Here is a 23299-nt window from a genome sequence, read left to right as displayed (position 1 = left end):
GCGGAAAATCTTTCTGGCTTCTGCCATTTCTTCTCCGGTTTTTGTCTGTAGAAAACCGTTATAAACAGCCCTGAACTCTAGACCGTTAATGAGGCGACAAGTATCCTAACATGACACTTGTCCTTGGTGAGAATTGCTCTGCTACCACAGTAGCGAGATACTGATCTTGATTATCCCAGGTGGGAACCAGACCACTTGTCCAACAGGTCCCGCTAAACACTCAGGCCTGCAACCTGCACACTGACTGGCCTCGTAGGCCGCAACCATCTTTTTCCGCAACTGAATGTATTGACGGATTGACACCTTGAGTGGTTCAAACCAAGCTGACTTGAGGAAACTTAATACCACGTTAAGATTCCAAGGCGCCACCGGAGGTACAAAGGCAGGCTGAATATGCAGCACGCCCTTCACAAAAGTCTGTACTTCAGGAAGAGAAGCCAATTCTCTTTGAAAGAAAATGGATAAGGCCGAAATTTGGACCTTTATGGACCCTAATTTTAGGCCCAAATTCACTCCCGTTTGAAGGAAGTGAAGCAGACGGCCCAAATGGAACTCCTCCGTAGGAGCAGCTCTGGCCTCACACCAAGAAACATATTTCCGCCATATACGGTGATAATGTTTCGATGTCACATCCTTCCTAGCCTTGATCAGGGTAGGAATGACCTCCTCCGGAATCCCTTTTTCCGCTAGGATCTGGCGTTCAACCGCCATGCCGCCAAACGCAGCCGCGGTAAGTCTTGGAACAGACAGGGCCCCTGCTGCAGCAGGTCCTGCCTTAGAGGAAGAGGCCACGGATCTTCTGTGAGCAACTCTTGCAGATCCGGATACCAAGTCCTCCTTGGCCAATCTGGAACAATGAGAATTGTTCTGACCCTTCTTAGTCTTATTAATCTCAACACCTTGGGTATGAGAGGCAGAGGAGGAAACACATAGACCGATCTGAACACCCATGGTGTCACCAGAGCGTCTACCGCTGCCGCCTGAGGGTCTCTTGACCTGGCGCAATACCTCTTTAGCTTTTTGTTGAGACGGGACGCCATCATGTCTATTTGAGGCAATCCCCACCGATCCACGATCTGTGTGAAGACTTCTTGATGAAGTCCCCACTCTCACGGATGCAGGTCGTGCCTGCTGAGGAAGTCCGCCTCCCAGTTGTCCACTGCTGATAGCGCGCTTACATGGCCTTCCGCCCAGCGCAGAATCCTGGACGCCTCTGCCATGGCCACTCTGCTCCTTGTGCCGCCTTGGCGGTTTACATGAGCCACTGCCGTGACATTGTCCGACTGAATCAGAACCGGTTTGTTCTGAAGCCATTCCTCCGCCAGGCGTAGGGCGTTGTAAATGTCCCTTAACTCCAGGACATTGATGTGGAGACAAGTCTCTAGGCTTGACCAGAGACCTTGGAAATTTCTTCCCAGTGCGACAGCTCCCCAATCTCGGAGGCTCGCGTCCGTGGTCACCAGGATCCAGTCCTGAATGCCGAACCTGCGACCCTCTAGGAGGTGAGCACTGTGCAGCCACCACAGGAGAGATACCCTGGCCCTGGGAGACAGGGTGATCCGTTTCTGCAAATGTAGATGGGACCCGGACCATTTGTCCAATAGGTCCCATTGGAAGGTCCTCGCATGGAACCTGCCGAAGTGGATGGCCTCGTATGACGCCACCATCTTCCCCAGAACTTTTGTGCAATGATGCACAGAAACCTTTTTTTGGCTTTAAAAGGTTCCTGACCAGGGCTATGAGCTCCTGAGCCTTCTCCACCGGAAGAAAAACTCATTTTTGGTCTGTGTCTAGAATCAGGCCCAAAAAGGTCAGACACGTTGCATGTACTAGCTGGGATTCTGGTAAATTGAGAATCCAACCGTGCCTCTGCAACGTCTTCACGGACAGAGACACGCTGTCCAGCAACTTCTCCCGAGATCTCGCCTTTATAAGGAGATCGTCCAAGTACGGGATATTTGTGACTCCCTGCTTGCACAGGAGCACCATTATTTCCGCCATTACCTTGGTGAAAATTCCATCTTGAACTTGCACCTCTTCAAGTACAGGTTCAGGGATTTTAGATTTAGAATGGGTCTGACCGGTTTCGGTACCACAGACAGGGATGAATAATAACCCTCTCCTTGCTGGAGATGAGAAACCTTGATTATCACCTGTTGAATGTACAATTTGTGAATTGCCGCTAACACTAGCTCCCTTTCTGACGGGGAAGCTGGCAGAGCCGATTTGAAAAACTGGCGAGGGGGCATGTCTTCGATTTCCAGTCTGTATCCCTGGGAAACAATCTCTATTGCCCAGGGATCCACCTGTGATTGAACCCAGATGTGGCTGAAAAGACGAAGACGTGCCCCCACTTGATCTGACCCCCCCCCCCCCCCGGAAAGCCCCAGCGTCATGCTGTGGACTTTGCGGAAATAGGGGAGGACTTTTGCTCCTGGCAACTAGCTGAGTGCAGCCTTTTTCCCTTGCCTTTACCTCTGGCAACGAAGGACGATCCTCGTACCTTCTTGTTTTTATCGGAACGAAAGGACTGCATTTGATGTGGTACCTTCTTAGAATGCTGCGGGGGAACATAAGGTAAAAAATTCGATTTGCCAGCCGTAGCAGTAGAGACTAGGTCCGAGAGGCCTTCTCCATACAACTCCTCCCCCTTGTACGGCAATGACTCCATATGTCGCTTCGAGTCGGCGTCTCCCGTCCACTGTCGGGTCCACAAGAGCCGCCTAGCAGAAATAGACATAGCGTTTATTCTAGAGCTTAGTAAACAAATGTCTCTCTGAGCATCCCTCATATACAAGGCAGCATCTCTGATATGCTCCATGGTCATTAGGATGGTATCCCTATCTAAGGTGTCAATCTCCGTAGATAAGGAGTCTGCCCATGCCACGACAGCACTACAAACCCAGGCCGACGCCATGGCTGGCCTAACTATAGTTCCTGAATGTGTGTAAATGTGCTTCAGGGTAATTTCCTGCTTGCGATCAGCAGGATCCTTGAGAGAAGCCGTATCCGGAGAAGGCAGTGCCACCTTCTTGGATAAGGGTGTCAGCGCCTTGTCTACTTTAGGCGCAGATTCCCATCGTATCCGATCCTTCTGTGGAAAAGGATACGCCATGAGAATCCTTTTGGGAACCTGTAGTCTCCGATCCGGAGATTCCCAAGCCTTTTCGCAGGTGCAGCTCGGTTCCAATAGCATGGATCTCAGGGCTTATTAGCGCACCATCCAACCAGTACACAGCTGTACATGTATATACCTATTTGCCATCCAAGAGGTGTTACTATTGCTGCCCAGGGCGCCCCCCCTGCCCCCTGCACCCATACAGTGACCGGAGTGTGTGAGGTGATGTGGAGCAATGACGCACAGCTGCAGTGCTGTGCGTTACCTCTGTGAAGCTGAAGGCTTCTGCCGCCTGAGACGTCTTCTTGCTTCTACTCTTCTGGCTCTGTGAGGAGAACGGCGGCGTGGCTCCGGGGGTGGACGCCCAGGACGAACCTGTGTTCACCCCCTCTGAAGCTAATGTTGTTCAGTAGTCGAGGCAGCAGATCCTATCAGTTAAGTAGGTCTGCCCCTCTCTCCTCAGTCCCTCGATGCAGGGAGCCTGTTGACTCCCTGTGAAAAAGTAAAAATCCAAACAAAAATGCTTTCTGTAGCAAAGAACTCAAGAGAGCTCCCTGCAGTGCGCCCTTCATCCTCTGGGCACAGTGTAAAACTGAGGTCTGGAGGAGGGACATAGAGGGAGGGGCCAGTGCACACCCAGAATCCAAAGCTTTCTTAAAGTGCCCTATCTCCTGCGGAGCCCGTCTATTTCCTCCATGGTCCTTACGGAGTCCCCAGCATCCTCTAGGACGTTAGAGAAATATATATATATTATTAATATTATGCCCCCACAAATATTACTAAGTCTGTGCTCGAGCCACAGATCAATGCAACCGTACCATACATATACATATATATACAGGTATAGCTTTTGAAATGCATCACATTATCATGTTAATTTATACCCAGTCAGATAAGTTGGTGCTGACAGGGTCACCCACACACGCCTGTGTCTCCCATATAGTTTTTTCTTTTGGAAAAGCATACAAGTACTGAAATGTTGACACTTAATTTCATGAATCAAGTACCATCAGGAGGCGGCGGTGCCGACAGAGGGATTCCCATAGCCGTTTGTGGCAGAACACTCAGACATGCCGTGCCGACACACGTGTACTAAACACCCATCGACATTACACTGACTATAAGGGGTAGATCCCAGTATCTGACAGGGAAAACACAGAAAACATTTACCAGCTCATTTACCACACGCTCATTATATATATATAGTGCTTTATTTTTGTACATATATTGCACTAAACAACTGTGCCCCCCCCTCCCCCCCGTTTTACACTGTGAGCTGTTCATCAGTGTTTTGGCGGGGCCAGCGTCTCTGTGAGGAGAAAATGGCACTGGATAGAGCAGTGAGGGCTAAGCCATGCCCCCTTATCAGCGCGCTTCAGTCCCGCTACTTTTTCAACTTTTTATACTGGCAGGGGTCTGTATACAGTGCCTATGCACTATGCACTGTATACCTCTTTGCCAGGCTAATATAAGAGGTATACTGCTGCCCAGGGCGCCCCACCTGCACCCTTGTAGTGCCGCTTGTGTGTGGGAGCAATGGCGCTGAAGTCTACTGCCGTCTGTAGTGAAGTCTTCTGTACTTCGGTTACTCACCCGGCTTCTTTCTTCTGGCTCTGTGAGGGGGACGACGGTGCGGCTCCGGGAATGAGCAGCTAGGCTATACCAAGTGATCAGACCCTCTGGAGCTAATGGTGTCCAGTAGCCTAAGAAGCAGAGCCTTCAAACTCACAGAAGTAGGTCTGCTTCTCTCCCCTCAGTCCCACGAAGCAGAGAGCCTGTTGCCAGCAGGTCTCCCTGAAAACAATAAACCTAAATAAAGTCTTTTTCAGAGAAACTCAGTAGAGCTCCCCTGGTGTGTGTCCAGTATCTCTGGGCACAGAATCTAACTGGAGTCTGGAGGAGGGGCATAGAGGGAGGAGCCAGTTCATACCCAATGTCTTAAAGTGCCCATGTCTCCTGCGGATCCCATCTATACCCCATAGTTCTTTTGGAGTCCCCAGCATCCTCTAGGACGTATGAGAAATGGGGCAGACTAGATTGGCCAACTGGTTCTTATCTGCCATCAAATTCTATGTTTCTGTCTGTTACGGTCAGGCTTGCTTTGGCTAACTGAAAACAACAACAATAGCAGCGCTATTATGATGCGGAGTAAAGATTGTGATAAGAAGGATTGAGTGATAAATTATTCACATTTAATAAGATATAAAATTAGGCCTCATTAAAACTTAGATGCACAAATCCAAAGGCCTTTTGTGTCTTTGTGGTTCTTTGTGCAATTCTGAGTGGGACTATCCTGAGTCTGTGAAATGGGCAGCAACTGGGAGACTACTTGGGGGACACAAGCAAGAAAACCATCTTGAGGGAGTGTCATGTGTGTTATAGGCGTGTATTCATATTTTCATACTTTTTTGAGGCATGTGTATGGCAGAGGGACACACATCTCTTGCATCAAGCATGGAGTAGGTGTAAGTTTCGATGCTAACTGTGATAGTTGCAACTGAGGACAGGAAAACAATGTGGCTATGCCGATGAATATGTGCAGATAGCCATGTTAGCATAGAGCAGGGCTGGCCAAACCGGTCCTCGAGATCTACCAACAGTTCATGATTTCCAGGCCTCCTGGAGATCTGTAGAATTGTCAGTTAGGAATGAATGCAGCACATCTTAATTAGTAATGACTACACCTGTGCACCAGCTAGGTGATCTGGAAAATGTGTACTGTTGGTAGATCTCGAGAACTGGTTTGGACAGCCCTGGTATAGAGGGTCATTGCGAGTTGTTCGCTCGTTGCCGATTTTCGCAACGGAGCGATTAAGGCGAAAATGCGCATGCGCATGGTACGCAGTGCGCATGCGCTAAGTATTTTAGCTCAAAACTTAGTAGATTTACTCACGTCCGAACGAAGAATTTCCATCGTTGAAGTGATCGGAGTGTGATTGACAGGAAGTGGGTGTTTTTGGGCGGAAACTGACCGTTTTCTGGGAGTGTGCGGAAAAACGCAGGCGTGCCAGGATAAAACGCGGGAGTGTCTGGAGAAACGGGGGAGTGGCTGGCCGAACGCAGGGCGTGTTTGTGACGTCAAACCACGAACAAAACGGGCTGAGCTGATCGCAGTGTAGGAGTAAGTCTCGAGCTACTCAGAAACTGCTAAGAATTTTCTATTCGCAATTCTGCTAATCTTTCGTTTGCAATTCTGCTAAGCTAAGGTACACTCCCAGAGGGCGGCGGCCTAGCGTGTGCAATGCTGCTAAAAGCAGCTAGCGAGCGAACAACTCGGAATGACCCCCATAGGGTATTAAAGGGGGATTTATTAAATAGTGGAGAGAGATTAATATATTTGCTAAGCCTTGGAGAGTGATAGTGGAGAGAGAAAAACTACCAACCAACCAGCTTCTACCTCATTTTTCAAACACAGCCTGTAACATAGCAGTTAGCAGCTGATTGGCTGGTAGTTTATCTCTCTCCACTGTATCTCTCGCAAAGCTTAGTACACAGAACCCAAAGTACCTTCTAACAGTCATTTTTTAAACACATGGGTCTATGGGGGTCATTCCAACCCGATCACACGCTGCGCTTCTTCGCAGCCATGCGATCAGCTCGGAACTGCGCATGCATGGCAGCCACACTGCGCATGTGCGTTGTTGCCCAGCGACGGCCGTCAATGCCGCTAGTGAAAAAAGCAGTCGCAGTGGCGACCGCAAGAAGATTTACAGGAGGAAGGCGGATCCAGGTGGCAACTCGCCGTTTTTGGGGAGTGGTGAGTCCAACGCAGGCGTGTTCAGGCGTTTGGAGGTCTGACGTCAATTCCGGGACCTGTATCGCTGGATCGATTGCACAGGGTAAGTGTATTTCTGCGAACGCTTGTGCAGCCCTGCTATGCAAAAAAAGTTTCCTATAAAAGAAGACCAGGGTAATTCTTTTACAGGAAACTTTTTTTGCATAGCAGGGCTGCACATGCGATCGCAGCCTTGCTATGCAGAAATATACTCCCCCATAGGCGGCGTCTAGTTGATCGCACGGCAGCAAAAAGTTGCTACATGCGATCAACTCGAAATGACCCACTATGTACTAAGCCTTGGAGAAAGATAAAGTGGACAGAGATAAAGTACCAACCAACAAGCTCTTATTATTTTTTCATACACAGCCTGTAACATGCCAGTTAGGAGCTGATTGGCTGGTGCTCTCTCTCTCTCTCTCTCTCTGCACTTTGTTTTTGTTTTTTTGGCAAAACATTTTTTTTCTCGGGGGGTGAGAAGTTCCAACAATATGAATTATGGTGGCTACTTTTGCCTTTCCATTTGATGGAAGGCACTCCATACTCAGTTTGAAGAGACTGCATTATGGTCTTTGAATAAAATATCAATTCATTGCTCCTTGTAGCGTGATGGAATATAGTTTGTAAAATGGACTTGTGAAACCAAAATTATAAGGGAATTCCACTAGGGTCAACAATAATGTGCAGAACACAAAAAGAATGCTGTCAGAAACATGTAACATTTGGAGGCCACATTCAGAATGATGTGAATATTCTTGAACATTGAAGTCATCTAGATTTTTCTTACCTAGTACAGATTTTATTTCTTTGTGCTGACATATTGCTATGTTGGAATTATCTAATGAACCATTTTATAGATTTTACTAAGAGGCTCCACCCAAAGCATCAAGACATTCACCCAAAGCATCAAGACATTCAACATTATATACTGTGACTTTTTATAGGCCAATACTTGCAAGATGTGTAATATGTGTTGATACAGAACAGAATCTCCAGCTATAATTGTGTGAAATTAGTGTTGCACTTGATCCATTCACTTAAATTGAAATTTACTTCATCATTTACCTGTCTATGATGAGGTAATATCTCAATGAATCATCAGGGCTTTCTGTTGGCGTTGCATAGCAGCTGTTCATAACCAAGAGAAACCGAGAATCATCTCCTCCCAGAACGAAAACACCAGCGTACAGAAAATCACTAGTTGACAGCGAGACATTTGAGCCTTGATATGGAATCACATAGGTGCTGTCTATATAGAGAGCCATGTATGCCTTGAATTCTCCAACTCCGTCAATATAGATATTTGTGGAACTATAAATGATACCACAGTCAGTTTCTTTGACAATACATGAAATCAAATAAATTATTTGCATAACAATTTTATGTATGATTCTAAATGCTAATATCACTAAATGACTAATGACCTTTATTACATTTATTTATAGGAGGTGAACTTTAAAAAAGCATATTACAATCTTTCCCCACATGCTATATGTTAATATATGGTCTCCATAACACATCTAGCGTCTATTGATGCCTTTTCCAGAATCACCTAATTACTCTTTTAGTTATAGTATGCTAATTTAAATCAGTTCTAGTGGACAGGAGATGTGGACATTGGATTACCTAAAAAATGGATTCACAACTGTATACAGACTGGTCAGCATGTCGAGTGGGTATGCACAAGATATTTTTAAGATCAGCTCCTCACGCCTCTCGATTACCCCAACTGATTTTATTATAAAATCCAGAGTGTTTTCATACATTGCGTGTGTTGAATTTTTCTATATGGAACATAAAAATATATAACATTTTAGAACATTCTATAAATTACAGTCAGTATAGCATATTTAGCAATAGTGCAATTTAAACTTTAACCATTGGAGACAATCAGAACATACAGTAGATACTGTATAATTTCTCAAGCACTGTTTAAAAAAACAAAAACCTAAACGTGCCGAATAGTTTTACCATGAATGGCGTATAACCTAACCAGATGGTTATACACTATTGATGGTGACTGTGTGCCTGATGGGTTTGTCGAACCCTGTCATTCTGATGGCTGCTAGGCTGTCAGCCAGCAGCCCTGTGCAGCCTCCTACTCTTACACTGTGTGTAAGTGCCAGTAACGGGATGTCCCACCTCTTTCAGAGGCTGAGGTGTCATTCGCAGCTCAGACACACCACCAGCTCTCACTCAGAAGCAGAGCCAGCATCTGCACATTTGCATAAACACCAATGGCAAAACTGTTGACAGATATGCATAGAACAGTTACCTGCCATCGATGGTTTGTATCACCATTAGCATTGATGGTAACACCTATGGCTTTTCCTAGTGCAATTTGCACCATTTTCTTATGAAATACTGCAATCCTCATTATATGCAAATATTATTAGGTGCAAAAAATAAAGTATTAAAGAAATGATTAAGCATACCTTCCAACATCGGGAGACGTGGAAGCTGGACCCTGTAGCGTGGCTAAGCCACGCAGCAGCCAAAAGAGGCATGGCCTGTAGAAAAGGGGCATGGCTTCATAGGAGATCCCGCGATCAAGAGCCACGCCCCCATTTCCTGTCATTATGGGGGCATGGCCAGCACTCTGTGAGCTGTTGCATGCCCCAGCCACTCTGTCTCCTGTGAATAGATGCTGTGTGCATGCAGTGACTGACAGGAGCTTCCCAACTACCCCCCCTACGTGGGGTTACTGAGGTCCACGGGGACAGCGGGACAGTCCCCCGAAAAATGGGACTGTCCCGTGAAAATCGGGACAGTTGGGAGGTATGGATTAAGTGATCTTAGTATAAAATAAAAAAGGTTCTAATTATTACAGGAAAACAACATAATATATTATTATATTTGTTATATAGGTTGTTTTTTTCAGCTATTAATTACAATTTATCATTTTTACCATATTTATAATTTGATCAGCAAGTGGAGAGACTAGATACAGGATGTATCAATGGTAAAAAAAGCAGTGAAAGCTGGCCGCATTCCCCATATGTTTTCAGCTCCAGAAAGCAACATTTCCTGAGCTTGTACTTAATAGGCAACGCTATCTATAAAAGGCATTGTCTGTACATAATGTCCTGAGAGGGATCCAACAAAATATCAAAGAAAATAGTTTAAAGAATATGACATACAGTTATTTGAAGTCCGCATTCTCCTGCTTTAAGTGGAGAAATTATGGAAAACGTGTTCATGACGGGCTCATGGTGTAATCCAAAGCAGCTGCTGTCCTTCAGAGTAATACTACTGGCATTGAGCTTCAGACTTTTCAGTTGACATTTCTGAAATGTGGCTTTCATTTCATAGACTCCGCAGGTCAGCTTAGGTCTTACGTCGGCAACAGCTGAAACACAGTTAAATAGTTAAGGCAGTGCCACACTGGACGACATGAATGATGAACGACATTGTTCATTATTTTCCCTTGAACTTCCTGGACTCCCGGATGAATGGTAATGAACAAGATATAGTGGCCACACTGAGCAATTCCATGAATAACGGATTGTGTCATCAATGATATAGCCAGAATTGAGCTTCAGTGACAGATGACAGACGTTGACGACCCGCGGGAGTGTGCATCAGTCTCACAAGTAACAATAGGCAATATTTTTAATGATGTCGCTGAGAAGGGTGAAAATGAGCAATATTGTTTAAAATATTGGCCCTGGGCATTATGGGGCAAATGTATTAAGCCTGAAGAAGTGATACAGCAGTGATAAATAAGTGATAACACCCCCAGACAATTATTACAGGTTTGAAAAAGGACAGGAGCTGATTGGCTGGTGCATTATCACCTTCCACTTATCACTTCTTGATCACTTCTCCAGGCTTTATACATCTGCCCCTATAACACTACCATTTTGTAAATAACTTGAATACACACTTGAATACACCTAGTTTAAGATATCCAAGTTAAGGTCTCTCAAAGCATAGTTTATACACCTTATCTACACCTTAGCTGGGGTACTCCATTTACTGCAGAAGTGGGGAACCTTTGGCCCAAACTTTCCCTGTCCCTGATTTACTGCAATAAAATCTGTTCATTCTGTTGTGCATTATTAACAATTCATGAGTGCTGGAATACTGCAATCTCCATTTTCACCACTAGGTGGCTTCTACTTAGATTGCAGACTGCTCCTCTATAGAGGTATTCTCACAGCAATTTCAAGGGGGAAGAGAGAGCTAAAACGAGTACAGTAGGTTATAAAGATTGTGTAACAATGTGTGTGTGTGTGTGTGTGTGTGTGTGTGTGTGTGTGTGTGTGTGTGTGTGTGTGTGTGTGTGTGTGTGGGGGGGGGGGGGGGTCTTGCCAGTTAGAAAGCCACAGTGCTTCACTGACTTAGTCAAGCTGCAGCACAGTGTCTGTGACAGGACAAAGGTATCATGGATAAATTATGCCCTACCCCCCAGTGGGAGGTTGTAGTCTCCAATGGGATGCACAGGGCCACTCCAATCCTGTTAATAAAGTAATTTTAAAATTTACAAGTAGGACCAGGGCCTTGAGTTCCTCTTAGTTATATACACACTTTCCTGTAGAGATGAGCGGGTTCGGTTTCTCTGAATCCGAACCCGCCAGAACTTCATGTTTTTTTTCACGGGTCCGAGCGACTCGGATCTTCCCGCCTTGCTCGGTTAACCCGAGCGCGCCCGAACGTCATCATGACGCTGTCGGATTCTCGCGAGGCTCGGATTCTATCGCGAGACTCGGATTCTATATAAGGAGCCGCGCGTCGCCGCCATTTTCACACGTGCATTGAGATTGATAGGGAGAGGACGTGGCTGGCGTCCTCTCCATTTAGATTATAAGAGACTGAGAGAGATTTACTGGAGCTGACTAGGAGGAGTACTGTTACTGTAGAAGTGTAGAGACTGAGTGGAGAGAGTTTACTAGTGAGGACAGTGCAGTTTACTTTATAATCCGTTCTCTGCCTGAAAAAAGCGATACACAGCACACAGTGACTCAGTCACATACCATATCTGTGTGCACTGCTCAGGCTCAGGCCAGTGTGCTGCATCATCTATTATCTATATATAATATTATATATATCTATCTGACTGCTCAGCTCACACAGCTTATAATTGTGGGGGAGACTGGGGAGCACTACTGCAGTGCCAGTTATAGGTTATAGCAGGAGCCAGGAGTACATAATATATTATATAGTGAGTGACCACCAGACACACAGTGCAGTTTATTTAATATATCCGTTCTCTGCCTGAAAAAAGCGATACACACAGTGACTCAGTCAGTCACATACCATATCTGTGTGCACTGCTCAGGCTCAGGCCAGTGTGCTGCATCATCTATTATCTATATATAATATTATATATATCTGTCTGACTGCTCAGCTCACACAGCTTATAATTGTGGGGGAGACTGGGGAGCACTACTGCAGTGCCAGTTATAGGTTATAGCAGGAGCCAGGAGTACATAATATATTATATAGTGAGTGACCACCAGACACACAGTGCAGTTTATTTAATATATCCGTTCTCTGCCTGAAAAAAGCGATACACACAGTGACTCAGTCAGTCACATACCATATCTGTGTGCACTGCTCAGGCTCAGGCCAGTGTGCTGCATCATCTATATATATTATATATCTGTCTGACTGCTCAGCTCACACAGCTTATAATTGTGGGGGAGACTGGGGAGCACTACTGCAGTGCCAGTTATAGGTTATAGCAGGAGCCAGGAGTACATATTATATTAAAATTAAACAGTGCACACTTTTGCTGCAGGAGTGCCACTGCCAGTGTGACTGACCAGTGACCTGACCACACTGACCACCAGTATAGTTAGTAGTATACTTATATTGTGATTGCCTGAAAAAGTTAAACTCTCGTCGTGTGACTTCACTTGTGTGTTTTTTTTTTTTTTATTCTATAAAAATAAAACTCATTCTGCTGACAGACAGTGTCCAGCAGGTCCGTCATTATATAATATATAATATATACCTGTCCGGCTGCAGTAGTGATATATATATATTTTTTATATCATTTATCATCCAGTCGCAGCAGACACAGTACGGTAGTTCACGGCTGTGGCTACCTCTGTGTCTCTGCACTCGGCAGGCAGTCCGTCCATAATTGTAATACCACCTAACCGTGGATTTTTTTCATTCTTCTTTATACATACATAGTTACATAGACATCTTCTCTTTATCAACCAGTCTATATTAGCTGCAGACACAGTACAGTACGGTAGTTCACGGCTGTGGCTACCTCTGTGTCTGCACTCGGCAGGCAGTCCGTCCATAATTGTATACCACCTAACCGTGGTTTTTTTTCATTCTTCTTTATACATACATAGTTACATAGACATCTTCTCTTTATCAACCAGTCTATATTAGCTGCAGACACAGTACAGTACGGTAGTTCACGGCTGTGGCTACCTCTGTGTCTGCACTCGGCAGGCAGTCCGTCCATAATTGTATACCACCTAACCGTGGATTTTTTTTCAGTCTTCTTTATACATACATAGTTACATAGACATCTTCTCTTTATCAACCAGTCTATATTAGCTGCAGACACAGTACAGTACGGTAGTTCACGGCTGTGGCTACCTCTGTGTCTGCAGTCGGCAGGCAGTCCATAATTGTATACTAGTATCCATCTCCATTGTTTACCTGAGGTGCCTTTTAGTTGTGCCTATTAAAATATGGAGAACAAAAATGTTGAGGTTCCAAAATTAGGGAAAGATCAAGATCCACTTCCACCTCGTGCTGAAGCTGCTGCCACTAGTCATGGCCGAGACGATGAAATGCCAGCAACGTCGTCTGCCAAGGCCGATGCCCAATGTCATAGTACAGAGCATGTCAAATCCAAAACACCAAATATCAGAAAAAAAAGGACTCCAAAACCTAAAATAAAATTGTCGGAGGAGAAGCGTAAACTTGCCAATATGCCATTTACCACACGGAGTGGCAAGGAACGGCTGAGGCCCTGGCCTATGTTCATGGCTAGTGGTTCAGCTTCACATGAGGATGGAAGCACTCAGCCTCTCGCTAGAAAAATGAAAAGACTCAAGCTGGCAAAAGCAGCACAGCAAAGAACTGTGCATTCTTCGAAATCCCAAATCCACAAGGAGAGTCCAATTGTGTCGGTTGCGATGCCTGACCTTCCCAACACTGGACGTGAAGAGCATGCGCCTTCCACCATTTGCACGCCCCCTGCAAGTGCTGGAAGGAGCACCCGCAGTCCAGTTCCTGATAGTCAGATTGAAGATGTCAGTGTTGAAGTACACCAGGATGAGGAGGATATGGGTGTTGCTGGCGCTGGGGAGGAAATTGACCAGGAGGATTCTGATGGTGAGGTGGTTTGTTTAAGTCAGGCACCCGGGGAGACACCTGTTGTCCGTGGGAGGAATATGGCCGTTGACATGCCAGGTGAAAATACCAAAAAAATCAGCTCTTCGGTGTGGAGGTATTTCACCAGAAATGCGGACAACAGGTGTCAAGCCGTGTGTTCCCTTTGTCAAGCTGTAATAAGTAGGGGTAAGGACGTTAACCACCTCGGAACATCCTCCCTTATACGTCACCTGCAGCGCATTCATAATAAGTCAGTGACAAGTTCAAAAACTTTGGGTGACAGCGGAAGCAGTCCACTGACCAGTAAATCCCTTCCTCTTGTAACCAAGCTCACGCAAACCACCCCACCAACTCCCTCAGTGTCAATTTCCTCCTTCCCCAGGAATGCCAATAGTCCTGCAGGCCATGTCACTGGCAATTCTGACGAGTCCTCTCCTGCCTGGGATTCCTCCGATGCATCCTTGCGTGTAACGCCTACTGCTGCTGGCGCTGCTGTTGTTGCCGCTGGGAGTCGATGGTCATCCCAGAGGGGAAGTCGTAAGCCCACTTGTACTACTTCCAGTAAGCAATTGACTGTTCAACAGTCCTTTGCGAGGAAGATGAAATATCACAGCAGTCATCCTACTGCAAAGCGGATAACTGAGGCCTTGGCATCCTGGGTGGTGAGAAACGTGGTTCCGGTATCCATCATTACTGCAGAGCCAACTAGAGACTTTTTGGAGGTACTGTGTCCCCGGTACCAAATACCATCTAGGTTCCATTTCTCTAGGCAGGCGATACCGAAAATGTACACAGACCTCAGAAAAAGAGTCACCAGTGTCCTAAAAAATGCAGCTGTACCCAATGTCCACTTAACCACGGACATGTGGACAAGTGGAGCAGGGCAGGGTTAGGACTATATGACTGTGACAGCCCACTGGGTAGATGTATGGACTCCCGCCGCAAGAACAGCAGCGGCGGCACCAGTAGCAGCATCTCGCAAACGCCAACTCTTTCCTAGGCAGGCTACGCTTTGTATCACCGCTTTCCAGAATACGCACACAGCTGAAAACCTCTTACGGCAACTGAGGAAGATCATCGCGGAATGGCTTACCCCAATTGGACTCTCCTGTGGATTTGTGGCATCGGACAACGCCAGCAATATTGTGTGTGCATTAAATATGGGCAAATTCCAGCACGTCCCATGTTTTGCACATACCTTGAATTTGGTGGTGCAGAATTTTTTAAAAAACGACAGGGGCGTGCAAGAGATGCTGTCGGTGGCCAGAAAAATTGCGGGACACTTTCGGCGTACAGGCACCACGTACAGAAGACTGGAGCACCACCAAAAACTACTGAACCTGCCCTGCCATCATCTGAAGCAAGAAGTGGTAACGAGGTGGAATTCAACCCTCTATATGCTTCAGAGGTTGGAGGAGCAGCAAAAGGCCATTCAAGCCTATACAATTGAGCACGATATAGGAGGTGGAATGCACCTGTCTCAAGTGCAGTGGAGAATGATTTCAACGTTGTGCAAGGTTCTGATGCCCTTTGAACTTGCCACACGTGAAGTCAGTTCAGACACTGCCAGCCTGAGTCAGGTCATTCCCCTCATCAGGCTTTTGCAGAAGAAGCTGGAGACATTGAAGGAGGAGCTAACACGGAGCGATTCCGCTAGGCATGTGGGACTTGTGGATGCAGCCCTTAATTCGCTTAACAAGGATTCACGGGTGGTCAATCTGTTGAAATCAGAGCACTACATTTTGGCCACCGTGCTCGATCCTAGATTTAAAGCCTACCTTGGATCTCTCTTTCCGGCAGACACAAGTCTGCTGGGGTTGAAAGACCTGCTGGTGACAAAATTGTCAAGTCAAGCGGAACGCGACCTGTCAACATCTCCTCCTTCACATTCTCCCGCAACTGGGGGTGCGAGGAAAAGGCTCAGAATTCCGAGCCCACCCGCTGGCGGTGATGCAGGGCAGTCTGGAGCGACTGCTGATGCTGACATCTGGTCCGGACTGAAGGACCTGACAACGATTACGGACATGTCGTCTACTGTCACTGCATATGATTCTCTCAACATTGATAGAATGGTGGAGGATTATATGAGTGACCGCATCCAAGTAGGCACGTCACACAGTCCGTACTTATACTGGCAGGAAAAAGAGGCAATTTGGAGGCCCTTGCACAAACTGGCTTTATTCTACCTAAGTTGCCCTCCCACAAGTGTGTACTTCGAAAGAGTGTTTAGTGCCGCCGCTCACCTTGTCAGCAATCGGCGTACGAGGTTACATCCAGAAAATGTGGAGAAGATGATGTTCATTAAAATGAATTATAATCAATTCCTCCGCGGAGACATTGACCAGCAGCAATTGCCTCCACAAAGTACACAGGGAGCTGAGATGGTGGATTCCAGTGGGGACGAATTGATAATCTGTGAGGAGGGGGATGTACACGGTGATATATCGGAGGGTGAAGATGAGGTGGACATCTTGCCTCTGTAGAGCCAGTTTGTGCAAGGAGAGATTAATTGCTTCTTTTTTGGGGGGGGTCCAAACCAACCCGTCATATCAGTCACAGTCGTGTGGCAGACCCTGTCACTGAAATGATGGGTTGGTTAAAGTGTGCATGTCCTGTTTTGTTTATACAACATAAGGGTGGGTGGGAGGGCCCAAGGACAATTCCCTCTTGCACCTCTTTTTTCTTTTCTTTTTCTTTGCATCATGTGCTGATTGGGGAGGGTTTTTTGGAAGGGACATCCTGCGTGACACTGCAGTGCCACTCCTAGATGGGCCCGGTGTTTGTGTCGGCCACTAGGGTCGCTAATCTTACTCACACAGTCAGCTACCTCATTGCGCCTCTTTTTTTCTTTGCGTCATGTGCTGTTTGGGGAGGGTTTTTTGGAAGGGACATCCTGCGTGACACTGCAGTGCCACTCCTAGATGGGCCCGGTGTTTGTGTCGGCCACTAGGGTCGCTAATCTTACTCACACAGCTACCTCATTGCGCCTCTTTTTTTCTTTGCGTCATATGCTGTTTGGGGAGGGTTTTTTGGAAGGGCCATCCTGCGTGACACTGCAGTGCCACTCCTAGATGGGCCCGGTGTTTGTGTCGGCCACTAGGGTCGCTAATCTTACTCACACAGCTACCTCATTGCGCCTCTTTTTTTCTTTGCGTCATGTGCTGTTTGGGGAGGGTTTTTTGGAAGGGACATCCTGCGTGACACTGCAGTGCCACTCCTAGATGGGCCCGGTGTTTGTGTCGGCCACTAGGGTCGCTTATCTTACTCACACAGCGACCTCGGTGCAAATTTTAGGACTAAAAATAATATTGTGAGGTGTGAGGTATTCAGAATAGACTGAAAATGAGTGTAAATTATGGTTTTTGAGGTTAATAATACTATGGGATCAAAATGACCCCCAAATTCTATGATTTAAGCTGTTTTTTAGTGTTTTTGAAAAAAACACCCGAATCCAAAACACACCCGAATCCGACAAAAAAAATTTGGTGAGGTTTTGCCAAAACGCGTTCGAACCCAAAACACGGCCGCGGAACCGAACCCAAAACCAAAACACAAAACCCGAAAAATTTCAGGCGCTCATCTCTTCTTTCCTGCCAGCCCATCCACCCCTGCCCCAGAGAAGCCAGGTAATTCCTTACTACTTGACACTGTAACCTAGGTATGCCTACCTCTTTTTACACCATGCTTTCCCACTGTCTGACCACATGACACTTAAAGTTTTGTCCTTAAATGTAAACAGCAAATGGACCAATACAAAGTTGTTTACTATTAACACTTTCAAAAGACAGTTCCCCAACACCAGGACCATGAAGGGTGGTGTATATAAAGAAGTCACAGCCACGTCTCATGAGGGGTTCGCCATGCTCTTTTCAGGGGTGTGCTGCCACTTTGTTGTGACATAGCATCAGCAGAGGGTGCCCCAAGAGTACAACATGGCATGGACATAGCCCCACATGCTTGGTTATGAACCCAATAGTACCAGGTCCCATCTTTTCTTACAACAGCCATGACCAACACTGTCTAATACAGGAGACACTTTTAGCTTTCTATATTTATCAGATACACTGTACTCAATTTGTTTTGACTTGATAAGATAGCAAAAGCAGTCAATGGGGATACTCATCCAGAACAATCTCTCATTTACACTCTTTAAAATTATCTGTCAGTTTTTTAATAAACTCAGACGTATGCCCTGGTGAAAAAAAACACGAGTCCACTAGTAACATGTATATTTAAGATTTTGGAGTCATATGAATGTCTGATTTGAAGAAATTGATGAAAGTGTTTTTTTTTTGTTAGAGGTAATCTAGATTGCTGGACAGAGAAGTTAGACAGAGACATAAAACAGACAGGAGTGCTTAGACCACCGTCCTATTTATGAAGATTTGATCTCTATCCTGCCTTATAATAGTAGACTATGCACTTGCCTGCCCTTCCTGAAAAAATAATCTATTGTTGATTTGAGAACTGAACATGGGGAAATTACTGGGTCCTTTCAAGGTGGCTGAAATTCAAAGATTAATTTCAAAAAGTTTGATTTGCACATATACACAGTAATATTTATGTAAACGCAACTACAAGTGCTACTGTATATAATAGTGTCACCGACCCTCCTCCACAACGAATACTAATGTTAAGCTTCCCTCTAGACTCTTCAGCTGTTTGCTAGTGCCAGTGTGTCCACCTTCTGATCTTTAAATTGATAAAGTCAGCAGTGGAGTAACAATCCCTCTATCATGTGAGTTTTAGTGGGGTATTCAATTAAGTGCTGTTTTTTCGACTGGTCAAAAAAAGGGCACTAACTTGACACAGGGTATTCAATTGCGGGCATTTTCGGACTTTTTTTAATCCATTTTCGCCCTTGCCATTTCCCTTTTTTTTTTTTTGTCGAATTGTCATGGGCAAAAATTGCACCAAAAAAATGGGTGAAAACACCTACAAATTCGCCAAAACACGTGTATCAGCAGTTTATTCGCCGATATACATGGTTTTCACCAGTGTCAGATTTTTTGAACAGTTGAAAAAAACGGCACAGGCATTGAATAGGTCGAATGTAAATTTGACCTAAAATGGGCGAAAATAAATGTTTTTTCGACTGGTCGAAAAAACTGCACTAATTGAATACCCCCCTTATTCTCTCCCAGGGACTCCCGTGAGTATGCAATCACACGTTAAATGCTGTTGTATGTCATCCTGTGACACTCAGAATCCTTTTTTTTTTTTTTTTTAAACAAAGTCTGGCTACTGTGGCTTTCTTTTTACTGTATAAGGCTTATCCCTCAAACTAGCCACGTTGCAACTTTTCCTTTGTAGGGTGTTCTATGGGCCTAATTCAGAGTTGATCACAGCAGCAAATTTGTTAGCATTTGGGCAAAACCATGGGCACTGCAGGGGGGGCAGATGCAGTGTCGGACTGGAACATGAAGGGCCCACCGGAGGAATGCTGCTGTAGGGGTCCATGCTTAAAGGTGTAGCCAGGTTCCAGTGGGGGCGTGGCCAGCCACCACAGAGATTTAGCTAACCATTACATGTTCTGTGCCCCTTGGTAACTATATAATAAACCAAATTATTGTGAAGTATAATGTAACATATGTATAATGCATAAATCCAGTGCACTAGGATAGTCTGGAACTTGATCCCTAGAGGAGGAGAAGGAGGACCGAGGTTTCTCCTGTTCCCCTGTGGGCCAGTCCGACTCTGGGCAGATGTAACATGTGCAGAGAGAGTTAGATTTGGGTGGGGTGTGTTCAAACTGAAATCTAAATTGCAGTGTGAAAATAAAGCAGCCAGTATTAACCCTGCAGAAAAACTTTATAACCCACCCAAATCTAACTCTCTCTGAAAATGTTATATCTGCTCTCCCTGCAGTGCACATGGTTTTGCCCAATTGCTAACAAAGTTGCTGCTATGATCAGGTCTGAATTATCCCCTATATTAGGATTGCATATGTTTGACATTGAACATCTATACCTGGTTATGATCATGATAAAGCGGTTGTATACTTCTTTTAAGTGCTATCTTGCATATTCTCAGCTAAACATACCAGAGACTTCATACTTTTCCTTGCAATAACATCCATAGATTCCATTTTTCAACTTCCAATCTTCATCTGCTTCACACAATGGAACACTTATGTGTGGATCTAATAGAAGTAGGGTGAAAAAAAATACACAAAATACAAAGAGTGTTCAATAAAGAAAGAAAACAAAATATGCCTACAGTCAGGAAATTCAATATCAGGATGAATGTATACTTTATGATTCCTCAATTCATGAAAAACTACATACAGTATATATGTTATTGTGAAGAAAAGGCTCATTGTAGACCTGATTTGCAACAAATATCCCCAATAAGAAGCTCCTCTGCTGCTTGTGAGGCGCCGGCTCAATCTAATTTTTCTCCAGGGTCCTTAAAAGTGATTGAAGGAATTTCTGTGTGGTAACAACCTACCTCATTAGGCAGAAACTGACTATACATGACGATGGGAGGGGACAGAAATAGAAAACGACATCTGGCCCAATTTTGGGGCAGAAATAAATATTCTAATAGTTATGTAATTGCATTATATATATATATATATATATACACACACACACATATACACACACACACATTTTATTGAATACTACATACCGCTCAAATGGATCTGGGCAATTCTGGATGAAAATTATCATGGAAAAATATTTTTATTTTAAATCTAGATATTTAAGTTCAAATATCTTTTTAAATTTAAACATCAAGTTTATTGGATTGCCTGTCTTAGAAAATCTAATTATTTTCATAGGTTGTCCACTTACCCCCGCTGTGTGTAGTTATTGCTGCTCTACAGAGTGGAAAGAGCAGGGCAAGATACAGCAGATGCATGGTTTTCCCTCTACCTATAATGTGGAAGGCTTGTGTATGAGCTTTGGTAATGCTACAAGCTTTTTTCGACCACCTTTTATGTAGCAGAGAAAAGGAATTTTTATGGTTAACCATGAGCTCAATCATGAAAATGGGGACAATAGTTGTACTTTACATCCATTTCCTTGTTTTAAAACTTTCCCAGACAAAAATATACTTTTATTGTGTTGTTAAGCATACCACTGTTTTAGTAGACTGTGATGTGAAAGCACCATCACAATTGACTACCACAACATAAACCCTTCTTTTGAGAAATTAATCTACAAACAACTGCCTATGGGCAGGATGTACCAAATATTGCATATACTATACTGTGTGATGCATCCTGCTTTTTATTGCATGCATACTTGCATTTAAAAATGCTCGTATGCATGAATACAAACTCCTCCATGGTGCATTGCAGAATGCAGCCCATAGGTTTCTATGATCATTGGTGTCAACTATGGGGTAGTAGGTCTGAAAAGTTATGGCTTGTGAAGCTTGCTGCTTGCTAACCTTTAGTGTGGGACTCTCACTGTACTAGTCCTTTCTATTAGAGATGAGCGGGATCGGTTCCTCGGAATCCGAACCCGCCCGAACTTCAGCTTTTTTTACACGGATCCGAGCGACTCGGATCTTCCCGCCTTGCTCGGTTAACCCGAGCGCGCCCGAACGTCATCATGACGCTGTCGGATTCTCGCGAGGCTCGGATTCTATCGCGAGACTCGGATTCTATATAAGGAGCCGCGCGTCGCCGCCATTTTCACACGTGCATTGAGATTGATAGGGAGAGGACGTGGCTGGCGTCCTCTCCATTTATATTATAAGAGAGAGAGATTTACTGGAGCTTAGGACTAGGAGGAGTACTGTAGAAGTGTAGAGAGTGCAGAGAGTTTACTAGTGAGTGACCACCAGACAGTGCAGTTTATTTAATATATCCGTTCTCTGCCTGAAAAAAGCGATACACACAGTGACTCAGTCACATACCATATCTGTGTGCACTGCTCAGGCTCAGCCCAGTGTGCTGCATCATCTATATATATTATATATCTGTCTGACTGCTCAGCTCACACAGCTTATAATTGTGGGGGAGACTGGGGAGCACTGCAGTGCCAGTTATAGGTTATAGCAGGAGCCAGGAGTACATAATATTATATGGTGAGTGACCACCAGACAGTGCAGTTTATTTAATATATCCGTTCTCTGCCTGAAAAAAGCGATACACACAGTGACTCAGTCACATACCATATCTGTGTGCACTGCTCAGGCTCAGCCCAGTGTGCTGCATCATCTATATATATTATATATCTGTCTGACTGCTCAGCTCACACAGCTTATAATTGTGGGGGAGACTGGGGAGCACTGCAGTGCCAGTTATAGGTTATAGCAGGAGCCAGGAGTACATAATATTATATTAAAATTAAACAGTGCACACTTTTGCTGCAGGAGTGCCACTGCCAGTGTGACTGACCAGTGACCTGACCACACTGACCACCAGTATAGTTAGTAGTATACTTATATTGTGATTGCCTGAAAAAGTTAAACACTCGTCGTGTGACTTCACTTGTGTGTTGTTGTTTTTTTTTATTCTATAAAAATAAAACTCATTCTGCTGACAGACAGTGTCCAGCAGGTCCGTCATTATATAATATATAATATATACCTGTCCGGCTGCAGTAGTGATATATATATATTTTTTATATCATTTATCATCCAGTCGCAGCAGACACAGTACGGTAGTTCACGGCTGTGGCTACCTCTGTGTCTGCACTCGGCAGGCAGTCCGTCCATAATTGTATACCACCTAACCGTGGTTTTTTTTTCTTCTTTATACATACATACTACTACATCTCTTTATCAACCAGTCTATATTAGCAGCAGACACAGTACAGTACGGTAGTTCACGGCTGTGGCTACCTCTGTGTCTGCACTCGGCAGGCAGTCCGTCCATAATTGTATACCACCTAACCGTGGTTTTTTTTTCTTTCTTCTTTATACATACATAGTTACATAGACATCTCTTTATCAACCAGTCTATATTAGCAGCAGACACAGTACAGTACGGTAGTTCACGGCTGTGGCTACCTCTGTGTCTGCACTCGGCAGGCAGTCCGTCCATAATTGTATACCACCTAACCGTGGTTTTTTTTTCTTCTTTATACATACATACTACTACATCTCTTTATCAACCAGTCTATATTAGCAGCAGACAC

At 44.9% G+C, this 23299-nt stretch overlaps 1 protein-coding gene across 1 annotated transcript in view; it reads right to left on the bottom strand.

The window, feature by feature from the left end:
- The window catches only part of LOC134943684 (pancreatic secretory granule membrane major glycoprotein GP2-like), a 124576-nt gene extending 104209 nt beyond the window's left edge, over positions 1–20367 (bottom strand). The window contains exons 1-4 of the mRNA XM_063932393.1: positions 20248–20367; positions 10034–10242; positions 8520–8677; positions 7959–8204 (exon numbers count right to left, since the gene is read on the bottom strand). Of these exons, the coding sequence (XP_063788463.1) occupies positions 7959–8204; positions 8520–8677; positions 10034–10198 (569 nt within the window). The 5' untranslated portion in view covers positions 10199–10242; positions 20248–20367. The remainder of the gene's footprint in view (positions 1–7958; positions 8205–8519; positions 8678–10033; positions 10243–20247) is intronic.
- Positions 20368–23299: the final 2932 nt, after the last annotated feature.

Source organism: Pseudophryne corroboree, chromosome 7 (assembly GCF_028390025.1).
Source record: "Pseudophryne corroboree isolate aPseCor3 chromosome 7, aPseCor3.hap2, whole genome shotgun sequence".
NCBI lineage: Eukaryota > Metazoa > Chordata > Amphibia > Anura > Myobatrachidae > Pseudophryne > Pseudophryne corroboree.
Note: the sequence above shows the minus strand (reverse complement) of the source record. Positions and strands in the feature narration are given on the sequence as shown.